The following is a 24,300-nucleotide window of genomic DNA, read 5'->3' on the forward strand; positions in this document are numbered from 1 at the left end:
CCCAACAATCAATTATATGTCCATCAAAGTGATTAAATATAAAGATTCTATAAACATACAATAAAACAATTTACATCCACTAGGATGACTATAACTTAAAAGGAAAATAAAAACAAAAAAAGATATTGGTAAGGATGCCAAAACTCTCATATTGCTAGCAGGAAGGTAAAATGCACTGCAGTCATCGTAGAAAACAGTTTGGTGGTTCCTTAAAAAGTTAAGCAACAGAATTACACATGACTGGGCAACTCCACTCCTAGGTATATACCTAAAAGAACTGAAAACAGGTGCGCTAATAAAAACTTATATGTATATGTTCAAAAAAAGCACAATTTAAAAGGATCAAAAGTGGAAACAAGCCAAATGCTCACAGTGAACAAAGAGATAAACATGCGGTGTATCCATACAATGGAGGATTCTTTGGCCACAAAAAGACTGAAGTACTGACCACCCTACAACATGGATGAACCTTGGCAACAACATGCTAAGTGGGGAAAAAAAAAAACACCAGTCACAAAAGGTCACATTATATGACCCTCTGTCGGTGAAATACCCACAACAGGTAAATCAATAGAGAAAGAATGCACATTAGTGATTGCTTATCAGCAGATGGGAGGAAAGAAGACGTGAACAGACAGTGAATATTTAATGAACCTCAACTTCCTTTTTGAGGTGACGAAAATGTTTGGAAACTAGACAGTGGTGATGGTTGCGCAACACTGTAAGTGTATTAAATACCACTGAACTGTACACTATATTTTATGTTATGTGAATTTTACCTTAGTAAAAAAAATAATAAGGATTTTTGAAATGTTATGAAATTCTCCAGGCAAGAATACTGGAGTGGGTAGCCATTCCCTTCTCCAAGGGATCTTCCCCTCCCAGGGATTGAATGCAGGTCTCCTGCACTGCAGACAGATTCTTTACTGCTGAGCTACTAGGGAAGCCAAATAATATTAATCACTATTTAACATTACAAATTCTCTAAGCACATTTGTTCTCCTCATCTGTAAAATGAATCTGTTACTTACTAAGTTTAGGCTCAGTCATCAGATATGAAACAAGCACTTTTGTCAATATTTATCCTTCAATATATAAACTTTACAGAACAAAGGGAAACAAACAACGAAAATAGTTTCTATGTTAATAGGATTATGGATAAAAATTTCTCATCTTAACCCTCCACACTCTAAATGGACGAAAGTTTCTATACTTACTAGTTCAGCTCTGTCTGAAACACCATGGAGAACTAAATAGAGTTCAGAGACAGAGCTAAATGCCTGTCACCTGGCAGAATCAAAGCTTTGGCTCCACTTCTGTGCATTCAGTCCTCTTGAAAACAAAAACCAAACCTACCCTTTCAAATCGAGAAATCTTCATTGTCTTCAATGCAGCAGCATCAAGCATCACTGGGGGTCCAAGTTCAAATACATTGCGAAGGAATTCATTTGACTTAAATAAAAGAGGCAATAAGGCTCAGTATTAAACATCAGTTTTCTTTTTTTTTACTACATAAGCTGAATTCTGGTTAACAGAAGTTATGTGGAGTTTATAAATACGAATGTATATCACTTATTTTCTTTCTGTTTCTCATAGGACCAAATTGTTTTCCAAGGCTCTGAATTCAAGAAAGCTATGTCAAACTAGTTGCTTTCCTACAAAGAGGTCAATAGTGCTCCAACAGTCAAAGAGATGCCCCACCAAGCTTACACTACACAAAAACAAAAAGGACAGTTTCATATTTATTCACCTGAACTTTCAAAAATAAATTTGCTATTGTGCATAACATATACTGAAAACAGTCTGTATATTCAAACTAATTTCAAAAGCAGTGATGTGAGGTACATTCAAAACTACTCTCTAATTTAAAAGCAAACATATAGAAAGGATGTCACCCACTCACCTGTAAGTGGTACTGCATTCCTGACCCGAGAATCTCCTTAAAGGTGTCATATGTATGTTTTTTGACCCAGCAATCAATATACATCCTTTCAGGACCAAATTTAACAGTTTCTGTTGGAAAGTCCCGTTCCTAGTCAATAGAAGAATAAAAATTTTAAGAGGAACCAAAATGATCTAAAGAGATCCTACATAAACACAATTTCTAAATACACAGATACATGTTGAAATGAACAGTATGGTTTAAACAAATACCTCCATCCCTGAAATACGAATAGGCTAGAAAGTAGAAGTACTATCCTCCATAGAGAGCTCAGAGTTTGTCTAGCTGCCGTAGACATGGCAAAACTATCTTGTTGTGAATGTTTTTCCATTTCAAAAGCACTCAACAAACTTGCTGAGAAATTCAGATACGTGTAGTGGTTTAGGATTAGGGGTAGGGAGGGTTATAGGACAAGTCAGAAAGACAAGATGCCCCCACAAGCCAGTGGTGACATTAGGGAAGCAGAAATCTAGGAAAGGAAGTAAAGATAAATGGTGTTAGCTAACAGAGCAACTAAAAAGGAGGAGAGCAACTAGAGGGTTCAGAGGGCCTTTGAAGATTCTTACCAAGAAAATGAGAGATAACATTTACGATTTCAGAGATGGAATAATTTTGCCAGAAGACAATTTATAAAGTATAACCATGGGGCGAGAAGAGGTAGCGGTGGAAGTGAAATGGAAACAGGAACAAATACAGGATAGGGTTTTCCAAATGAGCAGAGAGGAAACCCAGAATACTGACAGAACTTGAGACAAAAACAAAATAGCTGCTCTATATTTTAATAAATCATGAAAAAGGAAGAGTTACCCACATGGTGCAGTGGTAGAGAATCCACCTGCCAATGCAGGAGACTCAAGAGACGTGGTTTCCACCCCTGTTGGGAAGAGCCCCTGGAGGAAATGGCAACCCACTCCAGTATCCTTGCCTGGGAAATTCTATGTAGAGGAATCTAGTGGGCTACAGTTCATGGGTCAGACATGACTGAGTGACTTGAGCACGCACACACATCCAGGAAGGGAGGAAGTGATTTCCACAGAGACAGGAGAAACAAAGCGGTGGGATCTGACTGGGCAGGACCAGTCCAACTGCCTTCCCCACGTCTGTTTAGTCCCCACCTCTCTGAGCAGACGCAGGATCTTATGTAATAAAAAAGATGCTGAATTTACATGGATATGCCACTCCCTGGCTTGTGACTTTGGCAAGTAATTTAACCCGTTTGGGTCTGTTCCCTTGCCTGTAAAGGCTATCTATACGCCTACCACATAGAATTATTAGAGGTGTAAGCGCGTTTTGTGAAGCACATACAGTGCTTGGGCTGTTATAACAGGTCAAAACAACAACAAAAAAAAACAGTATGATTCTATATTTCAGCATTTCTTATTTCAGAAAACAGAGACACCAGGAGAGAACTCCCTATAAACTCATGTGTATCCTTACCTGTTCCTCTCTCTTAAATCAGACAGGCCTTCCTCCCCAGTTTAAGGCTAATCATTATTCTTTCAATGCCTCTTACCACAAACCTTTCACTTTATTTTCAAAGGCTGCTTTCTCCATTGATTCCTTTCCCCATAAACTGTCTCTAGCATTTAAAACAGCAAACTCTCCCACAATCCAGTAATCAGCTCTCTTCTTCCCATCACAGCCATGTTTTTTAAGTCAAGACGTACTTTTTCACCTCCCATTCACTTTTCAATCCACTTCAGTCTGGTTTTTCTCCCATCATTCTACTGAAGCTGGTTTTATAAAGGTCATTGTGGTACTGGGAGAAGACTCTTGAGAGTCCCTTGGACTGCAAGGAGATCCCACCAGTCCATCCTAAAGAAGATCAGTCCTGAGTGTTCACTGGAAGGACTGATGCTGAAGCTGAAACTCCAATACTTTGGCCACCTGATGCGAACAGCTAACTCACTGGAAAAGACCCTGATGCTGGGAAAGATTGAGGGCAGGAGGAGAAGGGGACGACAGATGACGAGATGGTTGGATGGCATCAGACTCGACGGACACAGTTTGGGTAAACTCCGGGAGTTGGTGATGGACAGGGAGGCCTGGCGTGCTGCGGTTCATGGGGGTGGCAGAGTCGGACACGACTGAGCAACTGAACTGAATGACCTCCTAAGTGACAAATCTCACTGACACTTTCCATTCCCTCTCTGGATCTACCCGCAGTGTTGGCCCTCAAAGACAGCACAGTACAGTGCATTCAGACTCCAGCTTTGCTACTTCCTGTCTTTTGACTATTCCTCTGGTCTCCATTTTTCCTTAAAAAGATAATCGAACTGTTTAAGACCTACACTGAGACCAAAACAACAAAACTGTATGTCAAAGTACTAACATATCAAATGTTTACCAATTTAATACAGGAACTTCAAAATGGGTTTTTGGATGAAAAGAAATGGTGTGGCAAAACAACCACACCCCAAATGGACCATTCTCTGCACCAACTGAACAAGATCCAACAAGAAAGCAGAGTCCCTCAAAGAAAACTGGGTTTCAATATAAGAAAAGAGACAAGATCACTAAGCAAGGCTCTGAGACATGCAGGTAGACTGAAGCTGAGCTGCAGGAACAAGGAACCAATCAAAAGGCAAAGAAGGAACAGAAATTCTGAGATGAAGAAGAGAGGGTGGGAAAGGCCTGCGGGGGAGGTCACCAGAGGACAGAATTATGAGGCAAACACAGGGCTTTCATTTCCATTGATAGCAGAGGGGGTGGGGGGGCAGAGGGAGGAGACAAGAGGCCTGTTAAAACTGGTTCACATCGAGATTTCACATGTATCTTTCTTAGGAGAGTCAGTACTTTCTACCATGACCAGCCTGGGCTGAGGGACCTGTCAACAGGGTCTGTGGGATCTTACCGACCTTAAAATCTGTTACCCAGAGAGGACCCAAAGAGACAGAAAATCTGAAATCAGTTATAATCCAGAAAATCTATGACATGTCATTATTTTATCTTTTGGAGGCTACAGGATCTAAATACAGGAATAGTTTATTTCTAAATTCCACTCAAGAAAAATGCTTATTTGGGGATTTTACCATGCTAATTATAAGACCAACAAGATGCTTAGTATGTATGTATGTCTGTTCGAGTCAGGGTTTTTTTTCTTCCTCATTTTGTTTTTTAAATAACATCCTGAGTAAACATAAAGTATTATCTGAGTAAACATAAAATATTATTATAAAGAATTAGTATTAACATTAACCAAAAATTTACATCACAGAGGACCTGTATACTAATTTATACCCTAGGTTTTACTTTTTTTTAATGTAAATTAAAATGAAGAGAGTAGTTCTTGAGCAGGCTACGTAAGAGTCATTGGAACACTTGAAAATTTGATCTGAGTGGGGCTTTAGTATTTTCTTTAAAGTTCCCATTCTAAAATTTCATACACATTACACTGAATGACTCTTAACTAATATTCTTGAAAGAAATGCCCTATTAACATTTATCGAAGAAACTTATCCTTAACCATGCACTATAAGCCCTAAAGGTTTCTAAATCAATTTATTTGCCAGGTAGGCTAAAGCAGGTTAGAGGTCTACAGAAAGAATTCAAGCATCAGAAAATCATATGCTGGGTTTTGTTATTTCGGCTTTCAGCACCTAGCTTTCCCAAGGAGTTCACAAAGGTCTCTGCTTAAAGGTACTGAAGGATAGGCAATAATTTACTATTTACAAAAATAATTCACTATTCATACAATACTAAGTATCTATGTGCTAATGATAAGCACCAGGTCTTGAATGATGGCAAGCACACCAAAGTAAAGTAAATTTCTATCACTATGAATCTTTTTTATCTTTTTCAACATCAACAAAAGGAAAAAAATAAAACGTTATAACATCAGAATTAATTTCTTTGTTTAAAAAGAAAGAAAATTTTTTCATTTTTGTTGTTAAAAACCTGCTCAGTCTTAAAATGAGGAAATGATTTAGCTCAAAGGTGAAGTTCAATCAGCAAAATCACCCAATTGACAAGTCTGGCTTAAAACAATCTAATTTCAAAAGAATTAATTAACTATTAAAGCATAAGAGGCCTACCTCCACCGCCCTCAGGATGTCTCTGAACACTGACCGCTGCTTCCTCTTGTCTACCTTGGCCCGGTGTTTATTTCCATCTGTAGCCAAAGTCCTAAGTATCTGAGTTAAAGACTCCATGTCTTCATAAAAAAAGTCCTAGTCAGAGAAACACTTATTAACAGGCAAAGATTTGATCCAGAAATACCGTCTACAAGATACTACTGCCAAATAATGAACATTCCTCTTCTAAGTATATCCAGATACATTCAACCAACACTTAACTGTGTTCCAACTGTATTCAAGACGTTACTGGGACTTCCAAGTTCAGTGACAGTCAGATACATATAAATCAATAGTTTCTACCCTCTGGTTCCCCAGACCCCAAGGCACATGTTCCCAGAATTCCAAATTTCTTTATATCAAAAGGGCAAGTTATTAGTAATGCTTTTTAAAGCTCCTAATTTCTAAGTTACTGGCCACATTTCAAATAAGCAACCAAGTATTTACATCAGGTGCACAACTCAAGTGATTAAATTATTTCAGAAAGAAAAATATTTTAATTCCTTTTGGAGGGAAGCCACAAAATATATTACTATTTGCTATGATCTTAAGTTAGTCAACTTAAGGCTTCTTTATTACAGTTTAAATGGCTATACTTTTAAGAAGTCTATTTTGGGTGTTTTTATTCTCTAATTAAATTTTACAACCATATTAAAAACTAAGCGATGATTCGGAATTATTTAGTTGACCAAAACTAAAGCAGACAGAAGGTGAGACATCTCCAGCTCTAGTTATTAATACCTAGTTATTAACCTTCTTTGCATTAGTGGTAACAATCGTTTAACTTATTCTATTAAAACAAGAAAACTCTTATCTCAGCATTGTTCACATTGTACTGTATATATTTATTGTTCCATGTCAAAAGGTACAGATGTAATTTCTGTTAATGCCTAAAATGAAAAAGATTATTACACTCATGGAAAATAAGCTTGAAATCAACATAGATATTAAGTACGCAAGTATTTTCTTATAGTCAGTATTTCAGAGATTGTATATTCTTAACTGTTCCAACAAATGTTTTCTTTCACGTTCTAATTCAACTTCCTATGGCTGAATTAGCTGGAAATGACACCTGTTAACAAGACTTTCATCTAGAAAAACGGTTACCCAAACTGAAAAGCTATTATTAAAACAGTTCAATGTTATGTTGATGTCTGTATTTATATTTCACTAAATTTGATTCCATCACAACAAAATAAGAATTGTTTTACTTGTAGAAACAAGTACATTTTAGGGACTAACAGTTTCCTACTTATTTCACTGGCTATTAGTTTTTTTGTACTATTCTCAAAAAAAAAAAAATGTATGTAAGATTCAAACATATATATGGGAGAATACACCAAAAATTAACAAGACTCTATACATTACTGTAATTTGTTCTAAGAACTGGGAATCACTGCCAGTGGTTCTCAAAAATCTTATCTCCCAGCAGACATTTTTTTAATCAGAGGAATCTGATATAAAAAGGGGATAGTTAATACCACCCACATCTCGTAAGTTTATTGTAAGGCCTAAGTAAAATATATTTATATATTCTAAAAATACATAAAACACAGTACATAAATATCCATTATGCTGTAGTTCTTTTATGATACAGCCTGTTTCAGTAAAACAATTTAAATGCTTCCAACAGGTCTATAGATAATTATTTCATACTAAAATAACAGCTATAATAAGTTAAATGGTTTCAAAAGTTGAGTAGAATTAAAATGAAATGAAACCACAGAAAACTTGAGTTCAAATACACAAAATGAGATGCTGATGGCCACAAAAATCATACCCTGAACTAATATTTTCTATATAGTAGTCACCGGAGCACTGATTGTAAACAAAATGAAATAAGCTGTACTAAGTGTTAAGAAATAACCATAGGGAAGCCTAACATTAAAACAGAGTTTGATCCCTCCCCACTTCACTGCAAAGTGCTGATTACTATTTCCAGAATGGTTTTATCTGACTACTCAACTACAAAGACTTTTATTCTTTTCACTCCTGCTAATTGAAGCAGAATGTCTTTGTCAGGGTATGGAGACATTTTTACATGAGCCAGTTATCCTATAAAAATCAAGAAGTGAAAAACATGTGATTTAAGGCCTAGGAAATGTGTTTTGAGTCCTCAGATTTTATTTCCACTGTGTCTCTGTCCTGAAGCACTGCCCCTGTCAGCTTAGGTGGAAGATGGAACAGGGAGAATTAGGGACGGTCTGAGAATACTGTATTTTGGTACAATTTCCTGAATTAGTTTATCACGTGGCCCTCAGACCTATAATTTTACCCACTAAATAGTCTTTCTCTTAGTTTAAGTTGCACTAGAGAGCTCCAAGGAGAAGGCAATGGCAACCCACTCCAATACTCTTGCCTGACAAATCCCATGGATGGAGGAGCCTGTTAGGCTACAGTCCATGGGGTCACTAGGAGTCAGACACAACTGAGCGACTTCACTTTCACTTTTCACTTCCATGCATTGGAGAAGGAAATGGCAACCCACTCCAGTGTTCTTGCCTGGAGAATCTCAGGGATGGGAGAGCCTGGTGGGCTGCCATCTATGGGGTCGCACAGAGTCGGACACGACTGAAGCGACTTAGCAGCAGCAGCAGAGAGCTCCAAAAAGGCTACTACCAGACTACTAGCAAGGGGGAGGTGACATGCAATTCAGCCAACAGTGCAGGAATAGCTACCACTTACACTGTACTTGGCAAATGTTCCAACAACTCATGGAATGGCTACCCACTCCGGTATTCTTGCCGGGAAAATCCCAAGAACAGAGAAGCCTGGTGGGCTCCATGCAGTCCCAGGCATACAGTCCAAGCTGTGGGACATGACTGAGTGACACTTCCATGCACACTGTACTTGGCACCTGTTCCAACAACTTGTGAGGTAGTAACATTACCACCTCCACTTTAAAGGTAAGAACAGGACTTCCAAGGTGGTCCCAGGTAAGAATTCACCTGCCAATGCAGGGGGGTGGCTTCAATCTCTTGTCAGTGAAGAGCCCACATGCTGCGGGGCAACTAGCTGGTGCACTACAACTGAGCCTGCGCCGCTTGCAGCCCACCTGCACAACTAGGGAAGCCCGCCCGCTGCAATGATGATCCTACCAACCAAAACTAAGACCCAAGGCAGCCAAATAAAGAAACGAATATTTTTTAAAATAAACAAATACAAAACTTACTTAACAAAAATAGCAAACAAACACTTAAGTTCTGTTTTTATAACACAGTTCATTTTTGTCATTGACAAGGATTTGGTCAAATTAAACATGTTTGAGTGACTGCTCTTGACTATCACATATGATTTATTAAGTCAGAAAAGGTTAAGATATGCAGGTGGCAATACTATCTGCATTTATGCAAATTTAAACAAATTCAACATATATAATTTAAATTGCATCATTAGTTTACTTTTAGGATGCATTTCAAAGGAAAAAGAAAAGAAATTACCATTTATAGTCAGTAGAGGAATACAAGGTTAAAAACTAGGACATCTGGCTTCTGTGCCTTGAGGTTAAGGAGCTATTAACTAGTTCAATAAAATTAAATTGATTGCTAAACTTGAGTCCAACTTCTCACATATGGAGACTCATTAGCTACTGATAGTGTGAATAACTTACTTTTAATTCATACCAGCTATCTTTCAAAATAACGAGGGTGGGCGGGGGGCAGCCAAACACAGGCCAAGAATGGAATGTGAAAAACCAAGGCAACTCAGAACATGTATTAATCTTATTTAGAATTATCCACTGTTAACTAACATCTTTAACTGCAGAAAAGCGTCATTCCAGAAAATAATCTTTCTCCTTAAATTGAAAAGCAGCTAGGAAGTAACCCAAGATTCACAATAGAGGTCACAAACCAGGGTGACCAACTGCTCCATATAGCTAGCCTAAGATAAAGGGCTTCAGGACATAGGACTTTTCAGTGCTAAACTTGGAATACCACCAGGATGGTGGATCACCTCTCAGTCACCTACCACAAACTCAAATACCTCCAAAAGCAAAATTGTGGTATTTAAAAAAAAGAGAAAAGAAAAAAAGGAACCATGAGTGGCCAGCGGTAGAGAACTACAAAGCACATGTCCCGGGCTAAAGGGACATGTTTATTTTCATCTGTGGCTTAGAAAGGACTTCCCTGGTGGCTCAGACAGTAAAGAACCTGCCTTCAATGTGGGAGACCAAGATTCCATCCCTGGGTAAGGAAGGTCCCTGGAGAAGGAAACGGCAACCCTTGCCTGGAGAATCCCATGGACAGAGGAGCCTGGCAGGCTACATTCCATAGGATAGCAAAGAGTCGAATAGGACTGAACAAATAACACACTTGGCTTAGAAAAGTTAAACATGATGGTAACTAAACTCATCTGACTTAATCCCAAACCTACATTGACATCATATTTCATCCATTTGTCTGACATTTATTATAAGTGCCTGAATTACCTTAATGTGTCTCAGGTCTGAGAAATCCAAGCAGATCCAAAAGATTATACAAGACGACTCTCCATGAGTAATAAGAGTGTACTTAAACTTCAGTTCTGTAGGCAGCAATGATTAAGTATAATGAACTACACTCAAATACTGCTCTACCAACCAACCACTATTGGTTTATGCTCTTGTTATGTATTACATCATCACTGCCAAGAAGCAGAACAACCAATCATTAGGTTCTCAAGTGGGCCATGCTCTTGAGTTATCATTTAATTCTTAATTGTGAGGGTAATGACAGAATAATGGTTCTTGTGGCATTTTTACCCATCAGATACTTACACTCTCCATTCCCCTGGCCAATTCAAACAGAAGTGCCAAAGATTCACCAGCAGCTATTCTCATGTTCACATCATCAGAAGAAAGGAGACTTGGAAGTTTATGGAAATGCCTGGAGAAGAGCCAGTCATTACTATGTGAACACAACCAATTATATCAATAAATGTTGTTTTTATAAAATAAGAACAAAAAATACATACACCTCAAGCTTTTTCTTCACTTCATTGATTGGGCATATGGTCAGTAATAATGTCCATGCCAGAAGCGAGCTGATATGAAGTGCTGTATTAGGGGTGCTACAGATAACATTAGTGTCTTTCTCTTTGAGATAGGACTTGGTGAAGATATTTTCCAAACACTGCAGAGTTGAATACAGCTCCTAATGCATAAGAGCAGGAAATAAGAGTACCATCTTAAATGAGAAATGTGCAAATAACTGGATTCAAAAGGCTCTCTACTTACAGTAATGTCATCTGTGGCAATAAAACAGCAAACACCAAAGCAAGTTGCACACTAAAAAAAGCAAAAAATAAATCAGACATTAATTTTTGCCATTTTCTTATTAATTTTACATATTCCTGCTTTTATAATTCAACGTGAAAAACTTATCAGCTACATGACTATGTTAGGTCACAAGTATAGTACAAAAAGAAGGAAAAAACAGAGTTAAGAGTTAAGGGAAGTGGGCTTCAGCTAAAACCCAGTAAGGTCTGCTAGTAAACTTAAGAATTCAACTTTAGCAAAGTTACTCCATTTCTCTTGGGTCTTCCTTCATTAATCCAGCAGATCATTTCAAGCCAACTCCAAAGATGCTTACTCTTTAAAAGAAAAGTTAAGATAAACCTAGACAGCCTATTAAAAAGCAGAGGCATCACTTTGCTGACAAAAGTCCATATTGTCAAAGCAGTCATGTACAGATGTGAAAGCACAAAAGAACTGATGCCTTCACACTGTGGTGCTGGAGAAGACTCTTGAGAGTCCCTTGGACTGCAAGGAGATCAAATCAGTGAATCCTAAAGGAAATCAAACTTGAGTATTCATTGGAAGGACTGATGCTGAAGTTGAAGCTCCAATTTTTCTTTTCTACATTCCAACGACATGGATTCATCTATTCCCAGGTGCCTAAGGATATGGAGGCCTGGCGGCCATCATGGACTCGACCGTGAGAAAAGCCCTGTGCTCGTGAAGACTCTCCAGAGACTCCTAGACTCTCTGTGCTGTTTACGGTGGAGAGGGAGCCGACGCTCGTGTGCGTCGTGGCGGGAGGGTGGGTGACCCTGTCACGCGAGCTAGTCTGTCAGCAGAGAGGTTTGACCTGAGACGCCCTTGTCACACCCACGGCCGGGAATGAGCCGTCAGGATCGGCTCGACACGTGAAACACCCTTCACCCACGTCATTCCTGACCAACCCACTAGACTCTGGCCACCTGACGCAAAGAGCCAACTCACTGGAAAAGACCCTGATACTAGGAAGGATTGAGGCAAAAGGAGAAGAGGGCTGTAGAGGATGAAATGATTAGATAACATCGCTGACTCAATGGACATCGATCGATCTGAGCAAACTCTGGGAGATGGTGAAGGGAAACCTGGTGTGCTGTGGTCCATGGGGTCACAAAGAGCTGGAAGCAACTGAGCGAGTGAACAAGAAGACATCCAACATTTCCAAGGTAAAACCTACCTAATAAAACAGACTCAGTATATTTATATATAATCTACTTCTAACATTATAGGAGCCATTAATTCTCAGAACACTTGTGCTAATTATATAAAAGCAGAATTTGAAATTTATAAGGCTTTATTACTCTTCACTTCCCTTTTCTCCATACGTTATCACTAAAATGCCCTCATGTTGTTCCAAGTATCACTAAGGTGTAAGTCTTTAAAGGCATCATTCACATGCCCCCAATTTCAGCTAGTTCTGTTTCAGTACTATGAGGACACTTGTAATATTAATCTGTTTGTTACCACTATTTTATTCTCATTCAGCTCAGTTCAGTTGCTCAGTCGTGTCCAACTCTTTGTGGCCCCACGAATCACAGCACGCCAGCTAAGTTATCGTAAAAATTAGACACTGTTAAAATTCTAAAGTAACTGAAGCATTATTCTCTATAAAAAAAAATTTCAATATGTAATCCTCTCCTAAGTAAGCAGCAGAAGCCAGGACACATTTCCTAACAGAAAAAAAGTAGGACTGCCTTCATTTAATAAAGACTCCTTCTACTAATATGCAGAAGAATGACAGAATTTTGCTTTTTTACAATTCACAGCAAGAGTGAAAAGGATGAAGAAAGTACCTTGGATGACCATAACAGCTCACATGCAACCAAAACTTAGTGATCGCCCCAAATACCTAATCAATAGTGTTTTCTGTCAAACATTTCAAATACCCCTAATACTCCTGAGCAGTTTTAAAGCTGCAAGAAACTAGCCGAAAAGGAAAACAGAAAGGTAAAGAGATTACTTTACTAACTACTGGGGGGCAGAGACTCCTATAAAGTTACCAAACTCCTACTCCTTTTCCTCTAGACTCCTCCCAGCATCTATATATACAGTTGGTAAACCAAGGAACTCTCAGCAGAAGTGACCTGCCTCTGTCCTCCAGCTCTCCTTATCTCACTACCACAGCTGCCATTTGAAAAGAACCTAGACGTAGGGCAGAGCTGCAAGACGGATGTGCCGATGGACCTTGCTGACTTGACTGGGCACTGATATGTACAAGAAATAAACTTTTATTAAGCCACTAAGACTTCAGGGTTTACCTGATAGAGAGAGTAATGTCATTTACCTTGCGTGCATGCATGCTAAGTTGCTTCAGTTGTGTCTGACTCTTTGCGATCCTGTGGGGTGTAGCCCACCAGGCTCCTCTGTCCATGGGAGTCTCTAGGCAAGGATACTGGAGTGGGTTGCCATGCCCTCCTCCAGGTGTTCTTCCCAACCCAGGAAAGCACCCAAGTTTCCTGCGGCTCCTGCATTGCAGGTGGCTTTTTACCACTGAGCCACCGGGAGAGCCCATCATTTACCTTAAGTAACACTAAAGAGGAGGCTAATAATTAGTATTAAAAAGTTTTAAACAAACTGGTTCTCTTGCTAGAAAAACAGCTTAAGATTAAATTCACTAACAATAAATTCTTATGATCTATTAAGGCTCGTAAGATTCTTAACATCCATTAAGATTCAAATCCACTTCCTAAATCCACTAAGACTGCCTCATATTTCTGTGATAGAGCAAAAGATGTTTTGTGTGATCATTTAAATCACTTATTTAGCGTAACAGAAACCAACAACCAACTCCTCCACCAAAATTCACAATCTTATGTATGTAAGTGGTAAATATCAATTAGAAAATGAAAGCTTTTCCAAACCCCCCAAATCAGAGGAATATTTCAAAAGTCAGAGTTCCCTACATCAACCAAATCCACCCATGTAACTACAGCACTCAGCTCTTTCATAAGGACTTTTAGGTTAGAATTAAAACAGCAACAACACCACTCCATTACATTTCTCAGAATAAAAAAATAACTATACACAATAAACATTGTCTAGACCATTTGTTTAAGCTCCAATAAAAAGTGGGTAATCCTAAATAATTCAACATCACACTGTACTTCATATAAGCACATGATCTTCAATTTCAAAGATGTAGAAATCTGCTCTATAAGGGATGTTCTATTGAGCATCAGAAAATTTAAGACAAAAACTGTCATATTGCGTCTGCTCACTAAAAAACAAATGAGAATAAAATGATAATAAAAACCTTCTATATTTTTGAAGATGCTATTTTCCTAGATCATCACAAGGTCTGAGTATCATGCCTAGATAGATCTATAATTTAAAAATTTTGTACTTACTGTTTGCCTGGCCTGGATACTAGCTGTTCCATCACAAATTATTTTCTTCAGGATTGGTCCAAGAGTCTTTAAAACCTCTTCACTTTCGATTCCAGGGCCCAGCTGAATGCACAGAACAGACGCTAATGCTGCAGCTGCTCGCTGCTCATCACCTTTACCTACAGAAGAAGTCATCAGCAATTATGACAGATCACTGTCAGTAGACTTCTTAAGGCAGCAGTTTCCCAAATGTGTTCTATTTCAAAATAGCATCTACCAATTATGAAACTCAGAGTATGCTCAAGGCTTTGGCATGACCTATAAATCTAGTGAGGTTAAAGAGCTCAAACTCTGGAAGCAGGCCACACTTGAATCCTAGATCTATCACATACTAGCCAAATGACCTTCAACCAGTTATTCTTATTCTCAAAACAGTTCCTCATCTGTAAAATGGAAATTAACACCTATTTTAAAGAAGAGTACTGTAACAGGTCAGCAAAATAATGCACTTCAAGCTAATCTGACTTTCTAAGTCCTTCATGAACTCACAAAATAGTGCGCAAATAGCCCCTGAAATAACTTGTCAAGCATTTCAGATGTACATAGCCCATAAGGTAAACTAAAACCTTCAGGGCTTTCCTCCACCAATATTGTTTTAAATAAGCAAGGGATCAAAAACAGGTATTCTTGGGAATTCCCTGGTGGTACAGTGGTTAGGACTCCACATTCTCAGTGTAGAGGGCTTTTTTCATTCGCTCTTTCATCAGGCAACCAAAGTCCCACAAGCTGCATGGCACAGCCAACTATAAATAACAGAGTCTTTAAAACTATATAAATACTTTAATATAAGTGATTGAGTGAGTGAATGAAGTCACTCAGTTGTGTCTGACTCTTTGCAACCCAGTGGAGTGTACCTGCCAGGCTCCTCCATCCATAGGATTTCCTAGGCAAGAACACTGAAGTGGGTTGCCATTTCCTTCTCCAGAGGATCTTCCTGACCAGGGATCAAACCTGGGTCTCCTGCATGGCAGGCAGATTCTTTACTGTCTGAGCCACCAGGGAAGCATGTTAATATAAAGGTAAGTGTAAATTAACTCTCTTGAGAACTGTATACGCCAAAGGGTTTACATAAATTTTGAATTTAAATTATTTGATAAATGTCTATGCAGGTTGTAACGAAATTTTAAAAGGTCTGGTCCAACTACCTTATAGGATACAGTTTCAATATAAATACTTTTAACAAAGCCATTGTAGTATCTCAAAGAAGCTGGCTCTGCTATCAACTATACCAATAACAAGTTATATAACTTTAGACCAGTCTCGCATTTCCTAGGCCTTTCATCTCTCTGCACAATGAACGATGGATAAGACCAAAGGTTTCCAAACACCCATTCTTGACAAAGCTTTCACCTGAGGGAAAATGAGAATAAAGACAAATGTTCTTACTTGGCAAAATAATTAAGCTGGTATCCCCAAACCTTCTGAATTCTGGCATTTTCTAAAATTGAAAGTCTTTGATAATACTACACTTAATCTTTAAGGTCTCTCTTTATTCTTAAAAGTTCTTTGATCATAGAGATCCTAATATGAATTCTAGAATCTCTATGCAAAGTTCAAGAATTCAAATATTCCAAGGGATATTCTGAAATGATGTCACTGAAAGTATGATCAATGTTTTAAATAAGAAAATGAGGTAGATAATTATGATACTGTTTTAATTTTAGAAAAATGAAGTAGGATGGCTTTTTAAATAATACTTTTTGTTGACATCTGACAGTTTTCAAGCAAGAGAATGGCAAACACCTCTTTTAATACAACTAAAGTTGACAATCCACCCCAATCTTTCCTAATTTCAAATGCTTACTACATTTTTACATTTTGAAACTACAGTTTCAAAAGCTAACAAGTTTGATTTTGATTTCTAACAAGATTGATATATTCCCTGTCAAGTACAAGGTTACAAGAGTGCCGGGAGCCAGCATGGGGAATCTCGCCCGTGGCAAAGGTCAAGAGGAAGGGGGTCTGACAAAATGCAAAGGCGGGATCAGGCCTCAGGGGTCCCCCATGGATTTTCTCAAGTATCTACCCCCAAAACCAGAGTCTGCCTGCTTTACTGTGTTATGCTTTCCACCTACTCTTCTGACATTAACAGGGGGCTGTCCCCCCACCACCTTTTTCTGGAAAAAGTTAATTTAGAGCTTTTAGATAATAAGTCTCCTGGGCATAATAAGAGTGTTTCAATCCAAAAACCCCTCTGATGGCTTTCTAGCCTGCCTGCCGGACTCTTACAGTTGACCACAAGAGGCACAGGAAGCTTAAAACATCCTAGGAATGTAGGGGCTTCCGAGGAGTCAAAATCATTTAGAATAGGACTGATTAAGGGTTTCATTTGTTGAGCCAATACTTGCTGCCAAATTTTCCTATCTTTTATTTGTTGATATAGTTGGTAGGTAGAAAAAACAGGTAGTAACCCTGGCATTAGCAACATTAGATCTTTGAGTTAAGTACGTTCTTTGTTATAACCCACTGCACCTTTGTTCTACAGGAATGTAACTTTATTTAGTACTTTGAGGGTGATGCAGATTAAAGAAAAAAGACTTCAAGGGAAAAAGAGTTTTTTGGTTGATAGACATTTATCTAGGAAAAGAGCCATAAAAATGTTAACAGGCCCCCTGGCCAGAAGATGATGTAAAACCACCTGGGACCTTTTGTATACGGGAAGGTATGCAAGAGGAAAGCCTGGTCTCAATTAGGGTCAGGACTGCCGCCCCTGCATAACTCTGCATATTCCATTATTTCTTTATGTACACCTTGGGGTATATAAGCTGCCTTTGAAAATAAAGTTGTGGGTCTGGCACTGATGCTTGGCTCCCCCATGTCGTTCTTTTCTCCCTTCTCTGGCTGAATTCCCATCTGGAGTGTGGAGGCTCACCGTGTCTACTTATTTGCCCTGGCTTCTAAGACCCACGCGAGAGGGAGCCCAAGGCAGGGCACCCTCCGCTAATCAAGTGGGCGCCGGTGGCCTACGTAGACAGTGCAAACTCCTTGTCTCAGAGTTTTATTGGTTCTCTGTGTAAACCAAGTTATTCAGCCTCTTTTCTCCACTAATTTTCCTACTACACTATTCTTTCCTAATCTCTCTTTATATCTCTGAGTAAATAAGTCTTTCCTCGCCGATTCCATCCCTGCTTCAAATTCCCCGGATCCACCAGGGCTGGACCCCGGTACAAGAGTGAGCCAGACTTTTAGTGCTATTAACAAATGTTACTGCACAGAAGGTAGCAAATTCCTCTTAGGTTCTGTGACTGTGTAAAGTAAGGACATTACCTTTTTTCAGGCAGCGTTCAATGCTATCAGTTAAAGTCATTCTTCTTTCCAGGATAAATTCATAGAGCATCTTTGAAGCCAGTGCATTTTTAATACCTTCAAGGGCTGCCTGCCTTGTTTTCGCACTATTTAAAACAAAATATAAGAGAAAGAAGATACAGCTGGAGTGCCCCATCAGTCAATGAGACTTGTAAAAGCCTAGTTTCCTCTAAATATTTTCTATTTATAGATTTTTTAACATATAATTTTCATGTTCACACCATTTTTCAAATAATAATTTAATTTTCATCTACAACTCACCCTACTACATATGATAGCATTTTTCTGCTTATTCATTTAATAACCACAACATTAAATGGCCACATAGTACTTCATAGTTTCAGTGTATAAGGCATGTTCTTCTACATTACATATTCAAGTAAACATGTATTTTTTTTTTTTTAACACAGTACAAAAGTCCAGAGATCCTGTTTGCATCTTCTGGGGTTTTTAATTCCATTTGTTCCAATTTGGTTCCAGAGTTACTGTTAAGTAAGAAAACAATTTGGCTTTAGGATCTCTCAATAGCTATCCTTTCTAGTTGAAGATTAACTTTTAATTCAGCAAATATACTTCAATTATCAAAGACAGATATGTGCTCTTATTCTAGAACAACAACTAATCTGAGTCTATTAATCTAAATTCTAGTGGCATATTCCTATCTACATTGAAAGTCCAAAAGCACAAAAAACTAAAATATCCAAAGTAAACAAATCAAGCTTTAGGAAAACATAATGCTCAAAGAAATAACTGCACGTATTTTATATAAACGGTGGCTGATCAAAATCACCCAGAATGAAAAGAGCTTCCAGTAATTCCCACCTCTTATCCAGGGTCAGGTCAATGAATCCCTTCAACTTATACTCTAAGTCTTCTTGAGTTCCTTCCTCATCAAGGACTTCTGGCCCTAAGGAATAATAAAACCAACCACTGTAATTTAAACAGAAAAAAGCAGACAGGGAAAAGTAATAGAATAATTAGCTACAAGAATTCCTCGACCTAAAACATCCTTTTCTCTAACATCGCAATCTAAACTGAAAACTCTTACCATCTTCAGCAAAACTGGAAGGATCGCTGTAACCACTGCAATGGCTCATTGTTTCAATCGATGCATCCTCATCACTAAAAGGTTGAACATTTCGATGCTGGCCACCTAGTACGTAAAAGAGTGGAGGTAAATGATTCTGTTGTCATATATGCAAATACTTAACTTGGGAATTTTAAAACTTACCTAAAAACAAGCCAGTAATAAAAACTCACACTTACTTAAGAGATAATTTTTTTTAACAAAAGAACACACTTAAATATTCCTAATATAAGTCATTTCACCTACTATGTATTATTTCAGAGCACCAACTATTTACAATATACATCAACTGCAGAAATGTATCAATCATCTAGTATGTGACTATTTTTGGTTAAAAAAAAACAAACAGTATTACAGATAAAAAAACTACTTACCAATTACTTCAAATCATGAAGACGATAAAAATAGATCAACATAAAAATAAGACAAATATATTTTCCAATGAGAATAACATTAACTGGTGAATGGGTTAGTTTTTCGGTTACACATGTCTTATACAAAGCGAAATTTGAGGAGTTGTGGGATGGTAGTTTTAAGTAAGACAATTTTAATTGAGAGGATCAAAAAAATTTAAGATAGAAGTTTTAGATGCTAACAAGTGGATCCAACATGGTACAGAAAATAATGACAGCAAGTGGATGAAGTGACTGATCACTAAAGAACTACAGTGTTGGTAAGACGTGTAAGAAAATACAAAGAGCTCTGATACCCAGTGCAGTGAACTACAGGAGTTTTGTTCCCAAGTCATGAAAGACAGAAGAGCTGAGAAGTCTTGCGAACTAGCATACAAATCACTTAAGAGGCAGGACTATGAAATGGTCCTCAAGCACTGCACAGAGGCCCTCCTTCCTCTGACCAGCACTCTATGGTGGACTTCACAGGGCCAAGCCCACTGGAGAAAGCATCTATTCAAGAGTCCTCTTAACAGAGTTGTCTCACATTTGCAAGCAAAGAATTATAGGCAAGATGCAAGTTGATAAAGATTGTTTAAGCATGGTGTGCTTAAAATTGGGAATTTGCTTTGAAGACTTTGAACAATGTTCAAGACTTGACTTTTTTCACATGCCAATTTCAGAAATGACTACGGTATTTTAAAAACCTACTTTACTGTAGTGACTAGTGACTAAGCTGGATGATGACTTTCCTACTATGATGGGTGCACATGTTAACATTTGTTCCTAGTCACTCCTTTGGGAAGATAAATAGTGCTCTTTCAAAGTTTGTATATTTTTGGTCAATTAAGAGTCGAATTTTAAGACCTTAAAAAGACGTTTTGGTATTTGATATACCATAAAAAGCCTGTTAGACAAATTATGTTCAAAAGAAAGGTTCTAATATACCCAAAAGGTTTAAAATATCAGTGCTATTATTAAAAAACTTAAAATTTTTTTAAACTAGAATCTTCCTCTCAATTTCATTAATCTAAGGAATAAATCTATATTCCTAGTGACTGTCATTTCTAATTATTTTTGTTTTGTGCGAATTTCATATTAATAAAGATTATTCAGTCATCAATTACACTGAGCACTAAGTTAAAAGAAGTCCCCAATTCCACCCCAAAAGTGACCATGAGTCACCTGATTTAACTCTGAGTTCCAATCAAAGATTGCACTAAATATCTCTTAGGTCCCTATGTTCAAGAACTCTGTATCATTTAATACATCTTAAGAAAGGCTTCCCAAAATTTCTGAGTATAATTAAGCCTGTTGCTGTCTTTTTTATAGCTTTAAAAAATCAAAACAGAGATGAGGCTTCAGCAGATTTTTAAATGAATACAGGAAGCAAGTGGCCTTCAAATCTGCTTGCTCTCCAAAAGAGAATAAAGTGTGCCAATCAAAGAAGTGAAGTATAAAGAATAAGCAATGAAGCCAAGACACCAAAACTTCCTAATCATAGTGCTTAGGAAAGAATAAACAAATAAACAAAGACCTATGACATCATATTCTATTTTTGGATCTGTCTTCATGTGTTTTCATGATCTGAAGTCATGGCAATAGTTGAGTCATCTGCTTAACTTTTACTAATATTTATTCACAAATCATCTTTTATTTTTCACATTCAGCCTATTTTTAAACTGTCAAAAACAGTTTCCTATCCAGGTGTTATTCAGCTCCCTTCTCTAAGTTTCAATGATTTCCCAAAGTTCAAGGGGAAAGAGATTTAAAAAAAAAAAAAAATCAAGGGGAAAAAACCTGTATGAGTATCTAATAGATAGGTCACACTCACCACCTTGTGATCCTAAGTACCATTAATGAGGTGGCCCTTTAGACACATTAAGTCCTTACTTCTTAAAGGGCTTACTTACTAACAAGATTTTGTTCTTTTCTAAAAATGCTCTCTTCAAAATAAGCGCTATGAAAAACACACACACTTGAACAACAGATCAATTTTATTAGCTTCCTGGACCCCCTCCACTAACTTAAAAAGTATTTAAATGGAAAACCCCAAAGGATAGACAGAAGTTGGTTTCTTGGTTGTACATGTGAAGATTTCATATGAATCCCATTTCTTCTACAGATGATATTTTAAAATACCAGTAAGGTAAGAGACTTTTAAGTACAACTTTGTGAAAATTTTCCATCTCTTCTACTCAACTATTATTTGAGTAAGTAATATTCAGGTGGAACCAACTTAACCTTTTCAAAAAGTAAATCTCACCCTCAAGCCCCAATCAGAGGCAAGCACAGCTAAAAAGTTCTAGTGTAAACGTCCAAAGATAGTCAAAGCATGTATAGTTTTATAAACTATCAAAGAATTGTTTTCCTGCTGCTGAAAAGTCACAAATGAGAATTTCCAAGTAAAATTTGAAAGGCAACCCCCAACTGCCTTCTGAGATTATTCTCTAAGTACCAGGAAGGAAGGAGGCTGGACAGGAAGCTTCAGAAGGGAATAAATGTTCCTTAGCGAACCAAGGAGGCCATTACCATTTTCAAAATGACTTTAGCTTGCTCCATCTCTGTGTCTGTTTCAACAAAAGGTAAACTTGAAGAATTAAAATTAATACGGACTTTCTAGACAGAATTTAAATGTTTACCTCTGACGAGGAGAAGACGAAGCAGAAAGGTAAAGAGGTATCAATTCACACAGAGCAACTAGATGTATTTTATATTTTGATCAAGAATGAACTTCATGAGCACCGAAAGCAAACATTCAGTCAAAAAAAAGATATAAAAATGGGGGGACTGCACCTATAATTCATTTCTACTGTCAATTATTAAATATTTAATACACGAGAGCAAGTTTTCGTCTTGCTTTTTAAATATCAGTTTCCAATTCTTTAAAGACTGACCTATTTATTTGCTAAAGAACAAAGGCATATCATTCTGAGGGTTAAAGTGGCAACTGTATTCACAAATACATATGGCTAATAGAGTCGATGTAATAACATCTGAGGTTATTTTAATATTTAATTTCAAAGTTTCAATAAAGCAATTATTAAGTGAGATGACTTTAACAGGGTTAACACTAGCTTTCAGTATGGTGTGTCTCGTTGGAGTTTCTGCTTGAAGTCATTTTTTCTTAGCTGTATAGTTAGGACTAAAAAATCATTAATTCCAGGAAAAGTTTCGACTTTACAAAGAGGAATCCAAAAAAAAAACTAACTAAACTTTTGGCTAACTGCAATCTGAGCTCCTCACCACTCTCGCCTATTCCGGGCTCCCAGCGGAGAACCTACAAAATACAGCACAAAGGAGCACGCAGTTTCTGCCCACGGGAGTAGGAGCTGGCTTCGACGGGTCGCCCGAGAGCTGGGGGCTCGGGATTTGTGCGGGTGCCAGATAGAGGTAGGAGCAGAGTCTACGCTGGGACAGTGGACTCCAGCCTCTGGCGCCTCGGCCGGGCCAGGTGCACACGCGGGATGCACAGAAAGGCAGCCGAATGGGATGCCACATGGGCGCCTCTTCGTCACCCCGGCCCCACCGCGCAAGGCCCAGGCCGCGTGACGCAAAAGCCGGTCCAAACCCGCCGGACGTTTGGCATTCCCGAGAACTCCATGTTGGAGCCGAGTGGTCAAAGGCGACCAGTGACAGCATGGACAGAACTCCGAGCTCGGCACCACCCTCTATCAAAGAGAGCTCTAGAGCGCCAGTACCAGTCTCTGAAAACACTTCCTCGCCCGCCCAGCTCCCAGTCACCCCCAACCCCGACCCACTCTCAAGCGCAAGAACCCATCTACCCCTCTCCCTGCCCCGCGGCCGGTGCCCAAGAGTTCGGTTCGCACGCCAGATCCAAATCGCGCGAGGTTCGGCTCCCAGGGCACGCTGGGAAGCGTAGTCCGCCGGCCACGCCAGGCGCCCCGCCAACGCATACGTCTAGAGGAATAGAACTACAACTCCCAGGGTGCCCAAGGCTAAGGGACTCGCCAACCCGGCCGGTATCTGGGATGCCGGCGGCGGGGATACTTTCTTACCTGCTGTCGCCGCCGTCGCTGCAGCTGCCCCTGAGCCGCCGCCACCACTGCCACCGCGGTGGGGAGTGTTCCGCTTCTTATTCTTCGGCATCGTGGGACGCCCGGTGCCGCCTAAACTCTAGCTTAGCGAGGATCAGCCGATGGAGCTGCACTTTTTACTCGTGCGTCTGTGCGACGGGCGGCTGAGAGGCGAGTCTTCGGCTAACAACAGAGGCGAGAAGCGGCGCGGGTAAGAGTGGGCGATGGCGGCAGCAGAAATCCCCGTGAAGAGCTGTGATCGGAAACGATACATGTTTCTCTCTAGCGCGGGAGCTAAGGCGGGGCAGGCGAGGCCACGACGCCTTAAGTAGTAGGACCGCCGCCTGTCGTCACCATCCGTGGGCGGAACTCGAACTCTCACTAGCCAATCGCCATATATCTCCCCACCAAAGGCCGACTTCGGGCGGGCGAACGATGCTCACCACAGATCCCATGCTGCAAGTCTTCCAGAGGCGCCCGGGGAGCCGGTCTTCGTTGTGTGCTGAATTATGGGATATGTAGTCGGCCCCGTGGAGCCGCCTCCCAGCTCCTCCCAACTGGCTTTTCTGCGCACATGCTTCCTTTCTCGTGACCCTTGCACTGCCTGCTGGCGGCCCAGCATTGGAATTGACGGAGGCGGCCGCCGGCGGTGAGCAATGCTGCGGGTATGCCACATGACGACAACCATCTTCCAAGTGGGAGCTACGCAATCCGCGTCACTGGTCTGACTCCAGAGACTCGCGTTCTTCCCTTTAACCTTTCCCTTGCTTGCGGCCTCTGCCCTGGCACAGAATCCCCTCTTTGGGAACGTTTCTGTGGTTTT

General features: G+C 39.3%; 2 protein-coding genes across 2 annotated transcripts in view; both read right to left on the reverse strand.

Moving 5' to 3' along the window:
* Positions 1-23,778, reverse strand: part of IFRD1 (interferon related developmental regulator 1) — a 25,438-nt gene extending 1,660 nt beyond the window's left edge. The window contains exons 1-11 of the mRNA XM_027968611.2: positions 23,460-23,778; positions 19,010-19,114; positions 18,784-18,868; positions 17,923-18,047; positions 14,617-14,774; positions 11,231-11,281; positions 10,969-11,147; positions 10,772-10,880; positions 5,977-6,111; positions 1,904-2,032; positions 1,357-1,452 (exon numbers count right to left, since the gene is read on the reverse strand). Of these exons, the coding sequence (XP_027824412.1) occupies positions 1,357-1,452; positions 1,904-2,032; positions 5,977-6,111; positions 10,772-10,880; positions 10,969-11,147; positions 11,231-11,281; positions 14,617-14,774; positions 17,923-18,047; positions 18,784-18,868; positions 19,010-19,114; positions 23,460-23,550 (1,263 nt within the window). The 5' untranslated portion in view covers positions 23,551-23,778. The remainder of the gene's footprint in view (positions 1-1,356; positions 1,453-1,903; positions 2,033-5,976; positions 6,112-10,771; positions 10,881-10,968; positions 11,148-11,230; positions 11,282-14,616; positions 14,775-17,922; positions 18,048-18,783; positions 18,869-19,009; positions 19,115-23,459) is intronic.
* On the reverse strand, positions 23,426-23,778 carry LOC132659685 (uncharacterized). The gene has a single exon (XM_060414755.1). The coding sequence runs from the start codon at positions 23,749-23,751 to the stop codon at positions 23,593-23,595; it is 159 nt and encodes a 52-aa protein (XP_060270738.1). The 5' UTR covers positions 23,752-23,778; the 3' UTR covers positions 23,426-23,592.
* Positions 23,779-24,300: the final 522 nt, after the last annotated feature.

Source organism: Ovis aries, chromosome 4, assembly GCF_016772045.2.
Source record: "Ovis aries strain OAR_USU_Benz2616 breed Rambouillet chromosome 4, ARS-UI_Ramb_v3.0, whole genome shotgun sequence".
Classification (NCBI taxonomy): domain Eukaryota; kingdom Metazoa; phylum Chordata; class Mammalia; order Artiodactyla; family Bovidae; genus Ovis; species Ovis aries.

What these genes read in the sequence shown, in the direction of transcription:
- LOC132659685 (XM_060414755.1), bottom strand. Translation starts at nt 23,751, where the DNA reads ATGTATCGTTTCCGATCACAGCTCTTCACGGGGATTTCTGCTGCCGCC.